Source organism: Salvelinus fontinalis, chromosome 27 (assembly GCF_029448725.1).
Source record: "Salvelinus fontinalis isolate EN_2023a chromosome 27, ASM2944872v1, whole genome shotgun sequence".
In the NCBI taxonomy this organism is placed as follows: Eukaryota; Metazoa; Chordata; class Actinopteri; order Salmoniformes; family Salmonidae; genus Salvelinus; species Salvelinus fontinalis.
The window spans coordinates 4,556,311-4,569,922 of record NC_074691.1 but is presented as its reverse complement, the minus strand read 5'-3'; the positions used below and the strand labels follow the sequence as shown (position 1 = coordinate 4,569,922).

The following is a 13,612-nucleotide window of genomic DNA, read 5'->3' as shown; positions in this document are numbered from 1 at the left end:
TGGACTCTTTGAAGGTGTTTGGATAGTGTTTAGGCCAGACTTGTGCAAGTCATTTCTCACACGGTGGGGACAGCTTGGAAATTTAGCTGGTCCAATTTAGACAAGCTGGTCCAATTTAGGCGAGTGATGAGTAAAATTGATTCCTTGTCCACATCTGAGGGCAGTAGTGATTTGTTCTGCAGGTCGTATAAACTATGACACAAATCAGAGGAGGCCCCAATATCAAACCATGTCCCCAAAATATCTTCCGCCGATTGGGAGTTTGGAACATTTCCGGAAGCTCTGTTTATGGAAGTGTGTGTGTCTGGCACAGTCGGCATTGTTTGTTTGTGTGTTTTATAGAGAGAGAGAGAGTGTGTGCGGTGGGGGATCAAGAGAGAGAGAGAGATGCTACCTATTCCTTAGCATCCGTTGCATGTGAAATGTGATGGTATAGATTTGTATGTGTGTGTGTGTTCTCAGGCTGACCAGTATCAACGCGGGGAAGCTCTCTCGGGGGGACCTGGGGGACTGTTTCATCCCCTGTACTCCTAAAGGCTGCATGAAGCTCATTAGTCAGACAGGTGAGGGTCACACACCGCTTATTGTTGCCATGGAGATGATTGTATAGTAGTCGAACGATGCACAAACACTTCCCTTGAAACACACATAAGCACGAAACTGGATACTTAAAGGCAGTTTTCCTTGTTTAGGATGCTTGTCAGGGTCTTAATTGGGTTTGTGCTTTACTGACAAATGTATCATACTGTATGACCGGACCTGACAACATTTACATGATATAACATTCTAAAATAAAAATGTACGTTTGACAAAAAAAAAATATTACTTAAATTGCCGTGTGTGTGTGAGAATGAAATGGAGCAGTGTGTAATGGTCACCAATTGTATCTGCACATATAGGCATGTCAGTGGCGGGGAAGAACGCTGTGGTGATTGGCCGTAGCAAGATTGTGGGAGCGCCTATGCACGACCTGCTTCTATGGAGCCATGCCACCGTGACCACCTGTCATTCCAAAACGACTGACCTGGCTGCACAAGTAACACCATCTAACCTGACCCCAGATCTGTGTGCAACCTGAACCCAGATCTGTGTGCGCTGTCTTGCCAACTGCATTGCTGTCATTTGGTGTGACAATGATAGAAATAAAGAGATGGCAGAACAGCACAAACATATCTGGAATCAGGCTAGCATCCCATCCCCTTCTTGAACAATTTTCCAACTGCGTCCTATAATCACTTGGTTGAAAGTCCACGTCCTTCCTCTCACTGATTTTTTTTTACTGCATCTGTTGAAGCATGAAATGGTCCATTCTTGTAGTCGTCACCTCCTCTTGAATCCTTGACCGCCATTTAGGGCACTTATTTTTTAATAGATCCAAATTGGTCATAAAAGAAGTTGCGTTCATCAGCTAACTCCACAAATGTGCTCAGTAATGTTCTATTTGGCTAAGCACCTTTATTTAGATGTAATATGTGTGGAAAAATATATATACTTTATATACCGAACAAAAATATAAAAGCAACGTGCAACCATTTCAAAGATTTTACTGATTTACAGTTCGTAGTAGGAAATCAGTCAATTGAAATAACTAAATTAAGCCCTAATTAATGGATTTCAAGACTGGGCAATGGGCGCAGCCATGGGTGGGCCTGGGAGGGCATAGGCCCACCCATTTGGGAGGCAGGCCCAGCCAATCAGAATGAGTTTTTCCACTCAAAAGGGCTACAGACAGAAATACTCCTCAGCACCAGAGAAATATGTTTTTGTGCATATGGAACATTTATGAAATCTTTTACTTCAGCTCATGAAACATGGGACCAACACTTTACATGTTGTGTTTATATTTTTGTTCAGTATGTACACAATGATCAATTAGCCTTTTAAAATGATAAACTGTGATTAGCTAACACAACTTCCCCTTGTAACACAGGAGTGATGGTTGCTGATAATGAGCCTCTGTACGCTTATGTAGATATTTCATAAAAAAATTGCCATTTCCAGCTACAATAGTCATTTACAACATTAACAATGTCTACACTGTATTTCTGATCAATTTGCTTTTCTTTCAAAAACAAGGACATTTAAGTGTCCCCAAACTTTTGAACAGTAATGTGTATATATATAATGTATATACACATACGTATTCAAACGCCTATTTTTTTACGTCACAGCCTTATTCTAAAATTGATTAAATTATACATTTTTCCTCATCAATCTACATACAATACCCCATAATGACAAAGCAAAAAACGGTATTTAAAAATGTTTGCAAATGTATTCAAATTAAAAACAGAAATACCTTATTTACATGAGATTGTGCTCAGGTGCATCCTGTTTCCATTGATCATCATTGAGATGTTTCTACAACTTGGAGTCCAATTGTGGTAAATTCAATTGACTGGACATGATTTGGAAAGGCAGACACCTGTCTATATAAGGTCCCACAGTTGACAGTGCATATCAGAGCAAAAACCGAGCCATGAGGTCGAAGGAATTGTCCGTAGAGCTCAGAAGCAGTACAAAGTGACAGTCGGGAGTAGGCTACAGTACAAAGAGCATAACATTTCCACACCCTAATTGTAGTCTAACCAATGCCCAAATGGAGATAGTGAAAATAAAATTATCTTGATTTATCAAGACCAGTCCCAATGTTTGCCTCAGAACAGCGCGAAACGGTGCTAAAATAGTTGTAGACTAATGCTTCAAATCCTATTGCTTCTAACTTCAATATGCTCTTTAAATAAATTAGACCTACACCACTTTTAACAGCACATTACACAACACTAGTGAGACTCATGTCGTCTACGGTAGGCCACAAGTATATCGTAAAATATTTTTTTCAATGACGTGACTCTCCGCAAAATAATTAGATTTAGAGGATTGGAGTATTCTAAATTAATATCTAAGAGGCATTTTTCATTAGTGAGAATATCTAAGTGGCTTTTATATAATTCTAAATTAATTAATCGATTTGTTTCAAAAAAACTATATTTTGGAAATTATTTAATTTTCAAATAACCTAAAGTGAGCGAGGAAAAAGGCCATTGTTGAACATGGGGTGAGACATTCTCACTAATTTGTAAAAAAGCCAGTTTGTTATTTAGAATGATTTATTTCTGTTTTTAGAGGGAGAAAAACCAAAAGCCTCATGGGTCTCCCATTTGCGTCCGGCACGGGTATCAAACTAGCATCTGTAGCAACGTTTGCAGTGTCTTAGACCGCTGCGACACTCGGGAGGCCCATCTACAAAGTTTATAATGCTGATCAATTGCCTTGGATTTATAGGATTTGAAGCACAAAGTATCAACATACAGAGAGGTGATGGCAGTATATAGTATATTGTCCTGCTAATAGCCCATAATGGACTATTATAATACATGGTTTCCAGGTCAGGGTAACCAAAGCATTTCTTTATTAAAGACTATCAGAAAGAATGTTGGTACTTATTTAGATCCAAAGCTATGAATGCGTGAGTCACTCAGCTTTATGTAGGTGCCGAGGCTATATGACTAGTCGCGCCATCAACTTGATTATTCAGCAGACATCACTTGCTTATATTCAGTCAACACATATATCATGGAATATAATCCAACATTTTCGTTTCTCCTAGAATAAAAACCTTAGTGTAACAACAGTTTTGTAAGTAATACTGACGAGTGAGAAACAAACAGGGTGTGCACGTGCAGGACAGAGGAATAGCAATTCTTACACTATTGTTCTAAATTCATTCGCCGTCTTCATCATTCAGTTCACTGAAATTCAATTTTGAAGTCGTGCACAATTATCAGTTTCTATTTGGTTTATGTCGTCCATTCATTGTCAGTTAGAGACAAATTAGCACCTTGGGACCCAAAAGCATAATCAGTGCTCCAACTCCCCCTTGCGCTGGTCTGGAGCAATGAAGCAGTGACGCAGGGTACCGTACTAAACCACAAATTACCTCGCAGCATAATCTCAACTTTTAGTTAAACAACCATTGTAGTCAGGATCGAGGGAAAGATGAATGGAGCAAAGTACAGCGAGATCCTTGATGAAAACCTGCTCCAGAGCGCTCAGGACCTCAGACTGGGGTGAAGGTTCACCATCCAACAGGACAACGACCCTAAGCACACAGCCAAGACAACGCAGGAGTGACTTCGAGACAAGTCTCTGAATGTCCTTGAGTGGCCCAGCCAGAGCCCGATCGAACATCCCAGGAGAGACCTGAAAAATAGCTGTGCAGCAATGCTCCCTGTCACGCACGCCTCTTTGGGGGGGGAACGCAACACCCTGCTACACTCAACTCCCTGTGGAGTGAAAGAGGTATTTGACTGTAGGTGCGGGTAAGGATGACGGATGAGGCAGAGAATATTACAGTTAACAGGGAATTTATTCCTTCACATGGTAATTTAGGGAAAAGGGGCTGGACGGAATCAAAGCAAAGAAAGTTAAAGTTGAAGAGGCCCCTCTCCTACCTTACCTACCTACCCACAACTTACCTAACTAGCACCACCTGGCGCACTAACCAAAATACAGGGGATGGTCCACCCAGGTCTTACCTAGTGTGCATAGACAGTACATACTACGGGTATATGTATGCCCGCAGGCCTCTTGCCTAAGCACTCCCGAGGTGCCTTCCCCTTCCCCCCTGGGAACAAAAACAGAATAATACTAACGTAACGTGAACAATTTCAATAATCAAAACACAGTCCTTGTGACAAAAACATACCTCAACAGGACTACAAAATACTTTACAAAAACTGTCTGAGCAACACAGGGCATCAAAGACGCTTTCTCTGAGCAACAACCAATACTGGCGCATACCCAGAAGCTCTCACTCTGAGCAAAGGAACACTGACTTTTATACAGCTGGAGAAGTAGTCTGTGATTGCAGACAGCCGTATCCCCTGACGAGAGGGCGGGGTCAGCTCCAATTAGCAATGGGGGCCGACCAATCAGCTGCTTAGGGGAATCCAGGAAGCCATTTCCTGAAATACATACACATACATACAAACCCACAACAACACAGAAACTGGGTAACGTAACAGTCCCCATCCAACCTGACAGAGCTTGAGAGGATCTGCAGAAAAGTAGCATGTAGCGTCATCCCCAAGAAGGCTCAAGGCTGTAATTGCTGCCAAAGGTGCTGAATACTTTTGTAAATGTGATATTTCAGTTTACATTTTTTTTTATAAATTAGCAAACATTTCTAAAAACCTGTTTTTGCTTTGTCATTATGGGATATAGTGTGTAGCATGATGAGGGGAAAAAAACAATTCATTTTAGAATAAGGCTGTAACGTAACAAAATGTGGAAAAAGTCAGAAAAAGTGGTCTGAATACTTTCCCGAATGCACTGTTTATGTGACCAACCGCCTCCATTCAGTCTTATGTAGCAACATTTGAAATTGTATTTTTTACATTGAATAATATTAGAAAATGGTATATCATACACTACAGTTGAGGAACAATGGGAAAGTTATTCTGCTTTGAAAGTTGCTAAACTTGTAACCCCAATCTTTATAAAATGGCCCTTAACTTTTTTTGGTACGCCTACTAGAGAGCTCGTCTCTGGTAAACTCACAGTATATCAAATAAACATCTACGTTTATTTGTCACACGCACAGGATAGAGAAGATGTAAACTGTACAGTGAAATGGTTACTTGCATAGTTGCAACTAAAAGAAAAAACAGTGTCCAAAGACAAATATTTTCTAAATATTTTCTAATTATTACATGACACTTACGCAAGAAACTTGTCTAAATTGATGTGTCACGTGAAGGAAATGCTATAACCACCCCCCAGCCACATCTAGCTAAGTGGATGGGTCATTATTAACTAGACATGTACACATGTTAATGAAATGCAATAGATGGCCATAATCACCCCCAGACACACTTGATGGGTCATGACCCACCTGATGGGTCATGTAATCATCTAGAGAAGTGGTCTTTTGTTTAAACATGTAGCTAGCTAAACAATGAACCAGAATAATCCCAACTCATACCAATACAAACATTGTCATAGCTGTAATATGAATCTGCAGGTAGCTAAAGCTAACAGCTGGGTTCAATGTTAGCTAGCTAACCTTAGGCTATAACTAGCAATGCAAATGGATTTCCTGAATCTAATTATATTACCACACAGATCATACATGTATGGTTGTGTTAAGTCACGCCGGTTGACACTGACAGTGGTGTGTGCAGAAAGTGGCCCATCACTTTTGGCCTGCTGGAGGTCATTTTGCAGGGCTCTGGCAGTGCTCCTCCTTGCACAAAGGCGGAGGTAGCGGTCCTGCTGCTGGGTTGTTGCCCTCCTACGGCCTCCTCCACGTCTCCTGATGTACTGGCCTGTCTCCTGGTAGCGCCTCCATGCTCTGGACACTACGCTGACAGACACAGCAAACCTTCTTGCCACAGCTCGCATTGATGTGCCATCCTGGATGAGCTGCACTACCTGAGCCACTTGTGTGGGTTATAGACTCCGTCTCATGCTACCACTAGAGTGAGAGCACCGCCAGCATTCAAAAGTGACCAAAACATCAGCCAGGAAGCATAGGAACTGAGAAGTGGTCTGTGGTCACCACCTGCAGAATCACTCCTTTATTGGGGGTGTCTTGCTAATTGCCTATAATTTCCACCTTTTGTCTATTCCATTTGCACAACAGCATGTGAAATTTATTATCAATCAGTGTTGCTTCCTAAGTGGACAGTTTGATTTCACAGAAGTGTGATTGACTTGGAGTTACATTGTGTTGTTTAAGTGTTCCCTTTATTTTTTGAGCAGTGTATATATATATACAGTATGTGTCCATTACAATCTAGGCAAGAATCTAAATGCATCATTTGTCACCAGAACTTAAACATGTGAATAAATCAGTAAATACATTATGCTCCATATACATGGTGTGCTGTAGTAAAAAACAAACAAAAAATCAACAAAGTGCCTATGCAAAGCTCTCATTCTGTCACTCAGAAACGTATTTCAATGTCTGCCTACCAGCTGAACATCTTTGCCAGTGTGTGAGCGTGTGTTGGCTTCCTGTCCCTCCCCGCCATAGCATAGGCTACTGTAGCCTACTGACTTTACAAACATGATTTAGAAATTAGGGAGAGATTTGTAATTGGAGAAGAATGGATTCACTTTTTCAATTCTAGTTAAGGATACCACAGTTAACACGTTTCCTATTGGATTTATTAATTACAAAAAGGTAATACCTGTCTTTATTTTAATTTGGGTGCTGCTTTACACACACAAGCTTGCTAGCTAGCTTTGGTCCAACGTTAAGCCAAAACTCGAAAGTTAAAAGACAGTCAAAATTCCTCCATAGAAGCCGCTCCTCCGTACGTATAATTCTGCGAGCCTATTTCAGATAATGCATACCATAACAAGATGCACAATGCTTCAGACCAAGCCTCCTTCTCCACCCTCTCTCGCTCTCCCCCCACAATTCCAGTCGCATCTCTTGCCCTAAACTTGTCTGCCCAATGCAAACAACTATAGAAGCTGATTTATCCACACTGATTGGTGAAGTGATTTAATATTGAGCTAAATGTGGAACTGCTGGTCTGAACTGTGGAACAGAACCAAAATAACAATGGTTCTGTTCAGAGCAAAACGGTTGGAAAATAATTTCGGTTCCAACCCCTGGTTAAAACATATTTTATAAGATGTCAAGATGTAACCTATAACAATAAGACAGAGTTAAAAGGTCAAAATCTACATTTAAGTCATTTAGCAGACGCTCTTATCCAGAGCGACTTACAAATTGGTGCATTCACCTTATGATATCCAGTGGAACAACCACTTTACAATAGTGCATCTAACTCTTTTAAGGGGGGGGGGGGGGGTTAGAAGGATTACTTTATCCTATCCTAGGTATTCCTTAAAGAGTTGGGGTTTCAGGTGTCTCCGGAAGGTGGTGATTGACTCCGCTGACCTGGCGTCGTGAGGGAGTTTGTTCCACCATTGGGGTGCCAGAGCAGCGAACAGTTTTGACTGGGCTGAGCGGGAACTGTACTTCCTCAGAGGTAGGGAGGCGAGCAGGCCAGAGGTGGATGAACGCAGTGCCCTTGTTTGGGTGTAGGGCCTGATCAGAGCCTGAAGGTACGGAGGTGCCGTTCCCCTCACAGCTCCGTAGGCAAGCACCATGGTCTTGTAGCGGATGCGAGCTTCAACTGGAAGCCAGTGGAGAGAGCGGAGGAGCGGGGTGACGTGAGAGAACTTGGGAAAGTTGAACACCAGACGGGCTGCGGCGTTCTGGATGAGTTGTAGGGGTTTAATGGCACAGGCAGGGAGCCCAGCCAACAGCGAGTTGCAGTAATCCAGACGGGAGATGACAAGTGCCTGGATTAGGACCTGCGCCGCTTCCTGCGTGAGGCAGGGTCGTACTCTGCGAATGTTGTAGAGCATAAGCCTACAGGAACGGGTCACCGCCTTGATGTTAGTTGAGAACGACAGGGTGTTGTCCAGGATCACGCCAAGGTTCTTAGCACTCTGGGAGGAGGACACAATGGAGTTGTCAACCGTGATGGCGAGATCATGGAACGGGCAGTCCTTCCCCGGGAGGAAGAGCAGCTCCGTCTTGCCGAGGTTCAGCTTGAGGTGGTGATCCGTCATCCACACTGATATGTCTGCCAGACATGCAGAGATGCGATTCACCACCTGGTTATCAGAGGGGGGAAAGGAGAAGATTAATTGTGTGTTGTCTGCATAGCAATGATAGGAGAGACCATGTGAGGATATGACAGAGCCAAGTGACTTGGTGTATAGCGAGAATAGGAGAGGGCCTAGAACAGAGCCCTGGGGGACACCAGTGGTGAGAGCACGTGGTGCGGAGACAGATTCTCGCCACGCCACCTGGTAGGAGCGACCTGTCAGGTAGGACGCAATCCAAGCGTGGGCCGCGCCGGAGATGCCCAGCTCGGAGAGGGTGGAGAGGAGGATCTGATGGTTCACAGTATCAAAGGCAGCCGATAGGTCTAGAAGGATGAGAGCAGAGGAGAGAGAGTTAGCTTTAGCAGTGCGGAGCGCCTCCGTGACACAGAGAAGAGCAGTCTCAGTTGAATGACTAGTCTTGAAACCTGACTGATTTGGATCAAGAAGGTCATTCTGAGAGAGATAGCAGGAGAGCTGGCCAAGGACGGCACGTTCAAGAGTTTTGGAGAGAAAAGAAAGAAGGGATACTGGTCTGTAGTTGTTGACATCGGAGGGATCGAGTGTAGGTTTTTTCAGAAGGGGTGCAACTCTCGCTCTCTTGAAGACGGAAGGGACGTAGCCAGCGGTCAAGGATGAGTTGATGAGCGAGGTGGGGTAAGGGAGAAGGTCTCCGGAAATGGTCTGGAGAAGAGAGGAGGGGATAGGGTCAAGCGGGCAGGTTGTTGGGCGGCCGGCCGTCACAAGACGCGAGATTTCATCTGGAGAGAGAGGGGAGAAAGAGGTCAAAGCACAGGGTAGGGCAGTGTGAGCAGAACCAGCGGTGTCGTTTGACTTAGCAAATGAGGATCGGATGTCGTCGACCTTCTTTTCAAAATGGTTGACGAAGTCATCAGCAGAGAGGGAGGAGGGGGGAGGAGGGGGAGGAGGATTCAGGAGGGAATGTATGACATTTGAACCCTTTTCCAGGTAGGAAGGGCAGACATATTGGTGGTGGGTGCAGGCAAGGCGGAGATGGTGAAAGGCGAGTGGTTGAAGGAGGGCGCTGTGGTTATCGACTGTGGCATCAACCACATCCCAGGTATGTATAACAACTGTTTTCTCAATCACAACCCATGGGCTACATCCCAGTAGTCTTGAATAGCACCCAGTGTCCATACCGATCGTTGGAGATGGAGAGGAGGAGAGGAAGCCATTTAACACTTTTAGAACGAAGCGGACGTCTCCTTTTAAATTCTTCCTTGTCTGGTGCTAGCCTGTTTCTGCTTTAGTCAACGATGTGATGATGTTGAATGTAGAAAGTACAGTAGCCAGGCTACTGCTTGGGTTCTCAGTGACCCTCGACTTCAGCCTTTTGAACTTTGACCCTGACCATTTGACCCCACAGATGACAGCAAAGCCAATGGGATGCGAGTGGTGGGGGACGTGCATTACCCCTCTGCCAAGGAGAAGGCTGGGTTTATTACCCCTGTGCCCGGGGGAGTGGGACCAATGACCGTTGCTATGCTCATGGAGGTAGGCTGTCATAAATTCAACTATATTACTTTTGAGTGGTTTTCGGGCTAAAAAGTGCATTCAATTTACTTTTCCACATGAACGTCAAACAGACTTATTTTGGCTCTTTGCAATTGTGTAGATTTAAGTTTTGTTTTCAAAAAATGTATCTGAAACAAATTTTGGCTATATTATAATGCACAGACACTTATTTTGACTGTTGTTTGAGGAGAGCGCCTAACAACAAAACAGCTTTTTCATCGTAATAGGTTTGATAGGTGAAATGTGTAATTATATTCTGAAATATTGTTCTGATTTATCATCCAAAGTGTCCCAGAGATAACATGAAGTGTTTTGTTAGATAAAATCATTTTTCATATCCTAAAAAGGTCCATATAGCATGCACAATCAATTTTGTATTTCCACTTGTTCATTTTGCAAAGAAAGGAATCTGTGAAAATCTCACTCTAAACGTTATTTCAACGAGTCAAATCACTTTCGAATCTATTCCTCAGAGATCCTAGAATCTAACAAGACTTCATTATTTCATTAGGGTTGTAGTATATACTATAGGACACCATATTTGGTCAGAGAGCGACGTCTTCATGGCGCCATCACAGTGACGCGGTGGCCATCACTTGAACGACTGTATCTTTGTCAAATAAGCACCAATCGTTGTCAAACAAAGCTAGCTAGATAGCCAATGAGCTGGGCTTTGCGGGAGTATCATGTATATGGGAAATCATGTATATGTCGTAAAATGTAGTTTTTAACCTTGTACGACAGCATGCCTTTTCATTTGTGACAAAAATTATAAGGATATTCAGAGTTATGTAGTTATGAAAACTGGTTGTTTTGCAAATGTGGAACTTATAATACGTCTACTAATACTTGGAAGCTAAATCAAAGTCCAAGTATACAGATCTGACGATATTCTTGCATGAAAATGGAATATGAATGTGAATGTCTCCTTTGCGATTTGCCCAAATGTACCTGGTGACTAAAAGTTTTGAGGTTCAGTCATACTTGAAGTTATCCATCTGAAACGTTGCACATGCACTGCTGCCATCTTGTGGACACTATCGGAATTACAACCAGAGTGACGGCTATAACAGTGACCTTTCTCTTGCATTTCAAAGATGGTGGTAAAAAAATACTGGTTGTTTTTTTTCTTTGTATTTTCTTCAACCAGATATATTGTGTTGTATTCCCCTACATTCAATTCACATTTCCACAAACTTCAAAGTGCTTCCTTTCAAATGGTACCAAGAATATGCATATCCTTGCTTCAGGGCCTGAGCTACAGGCAGTTCGATTTGGGTATGTCATTTAGGCGAAAATTGAAAAAATGGGGGCTATCCCTATTAAATAAAAACAACAACTGTTAACCATTTAATCTCGTGTTTTCTTTCTTTGTAATTTCTAGAACACTGTCCAGAGTGCAAAGCGCTTTCTCAAGACGTACCAGCCAGGAAAGTGGAACATTTCCTACACCAAGCTAAAGCCACAGAAACCTCAACCCAGGTATGGACTTGATATCCTTGCTACATCTTCACACAATTTAGAGGACTTGCCGCAGTTGTGCCTTTTACGCTTCTCTCAAATTAATTTATGTTTCATATAGGTGACCCCGTGATAATCAGTAAATGAAATGATGAATCAATCGATCAGTCAGCCATTTAGTCAGTCAGTCAGCCAATTTGACAATAACTAAGGGTCAAGTCCTAACATTAGTGGCCATAAGGACACAACCACATTAGTAAAGAGAATTTGGAGAATTGGCATCACTGTAGGCCTACATCAGTATGATGTCATTTATGAGATCAAAGAAGCTCTCTACATGCTGTAGCTAGTGTCACCTTTTTCAGTGACACCGCGATCGCACACTCCTTCACGCCAAAGACAATTGGCCGTCTGGCCCGGGAGGTTGGCCTCTTCTCAGAGGAGGTGGAGCCCTACGGGACGACCCGAGCCAAAGTTCGTCTGGAGGCCTTGAACCGCCTCAAGACACAGCCTGATGGGAAATATTTGGTGGTCACAGGGTAAGGGTAGTAAAACTTGAAAGACTGGGCCCAATGGGACAGTATGCAATACTCTAGGTCACATCACATACCAATATGCAGTATGTGTACCAATTAACATTGGCACGGAAAGGTCATTATGAGCCTGTATGGGATATGCCCTGGCCTCTGTGCCCGGAAATGGCAAATGTTTTATGGCAAATGGCACAGCATCGTATCTGTAAGTCCTTTGACTTCCTCCTGGCAGGATCACACCCACGCCACTGGGTGAGGGAACGACAACCACCACGCTGGGGTTGGCACAGGCCCTAGGGGCACACCTTCATGTCAACAGTTTTGCCTGTGTGCGCCAACCCAGCCGGGGCTCAAACTTTGGGGTCAAAGGTGAGTTTTTTTTACTAAACATACTGCTTGGTGTTTCTGTCTTTGAAATGATTTTGCCACTGGATTACCCATTTGTTAATTTGTTTGAAGAAATAAATCAATCCAACTAATTTATCTGACAAATCACAAGCCTTCAACTGACGAATCAAAATAATCACAAGAAAGCGTACTCAGTTGTTGTTGTGCAGTCTCATACACATTCACAAATCTTCCACATATAAAAAGCACATTATTTATGCAAAACTTAAAGTGAACCACGTGTTTTCAAGTTAAGTTTCGGCCCTCAAAATGTACTCTGTATACCCCTTGTCATAAACCATTATATATGGATATGTAAATAGTTTTTTTTAATGATTCATTAATAATTACTCCATTATTTGTAAAGACAGTTATACACACATGTTTAAACAATTACAACATGTACTTTGATTATAACTTCTATGTAGGGGGTGCTGTTGGAGGTGGTTATTCCCAGGTCATTCCTATGGAAGAGGTAAGCACTTCCTCCTTTAGATACATCTATGTACACATTTGAGTGCAGTCTTTTTAATCTGTTCTACCTCACTGATTCCAGGTCAGTCTCCACCTCAGCAGTGACACACAAGCTGTCATGGCAGCCAGTAGCCTGGTGGTGGACACCGTCAATGCTCGTGTGTTATCCGAGTCAACACAGTCAGATAAGGTAATAAAAAACATATTAGTCCCGATATTATTTGGTCTCTCTATTTCAAAAATCCTATTTCAATTGTTCTTTACTTTGTTTACTAGGAAATGATGTGGTATGTGTGCTATCTGTTACTTCCAATGCAAAACTGCATGATTTAAAATGGCATGTAAAAGTGCTCCTTTACATTACTCACACTAAAAACGAAAGGGATTCATTATAGAATGTTTTATTTTAATATAGAATTGTCTTCAAAAAGTATTCACACCTCTTGACTTTTTACACCTTTTTGTTGTTACAACGTGGGATTAAAATCTATTTAATTATGCTTTTTTTTGTCAATGATCCACACACAATATGTCATGTGAAAGTGGAAAACAATTTTATGAAAAATACATCTTGATTAGATAAGTAT

At 42.4% G+C, this 13,612-nt stretch overlaps 1 protein-coding gene across 2 annotated transcripts in view; it reads left to right on the top strand.

Annotated features, from left to right (window-relative positions):
* LOC129824888 (C-1-tetrahydrofolate synthase, cytoplasmic-like) overlaps nt 1-13,612 on the top strand; it is a 65,144-nt gene that overhangs the window by 11,151 nt on the left and 40,381 nt on the right. For both annotated transcript variants that reach the window (XM_055884432.1, XM_055884433.1), the window contains 9 exons: nt 463-563; nt 900-1,036; nt 9,604-9,715; nt 10,022-10,149; nt 11,555-11,652; nt 11,997-12,170; nt 12,397-12,533; nt 12,980-13,026; nt 13,108-13,215. In XM_055884432.1, the coding sequence (XP_055740407.1) occupies nt 463-563; nt 900-1,036; nt 9,604-9,715; nt 10,022-10,149; nt 11,555-11,652; nt 11,997-12,170; nt 12,397-12,533; nt 12,980-13,026; nt 13,108-13,215 (1,042 nt within the window). The remainder of the gene's footprint in view (nt 1-462; nt 564-899; nt 1,037-9,603; nt 9,716-10,021; nt 10,150-11,554; nt 11,653-11,996; nt 12,171-12,396; nt 12,534-12,979; nt 13,027-13,107; nt 13,216-13,612) is intronic.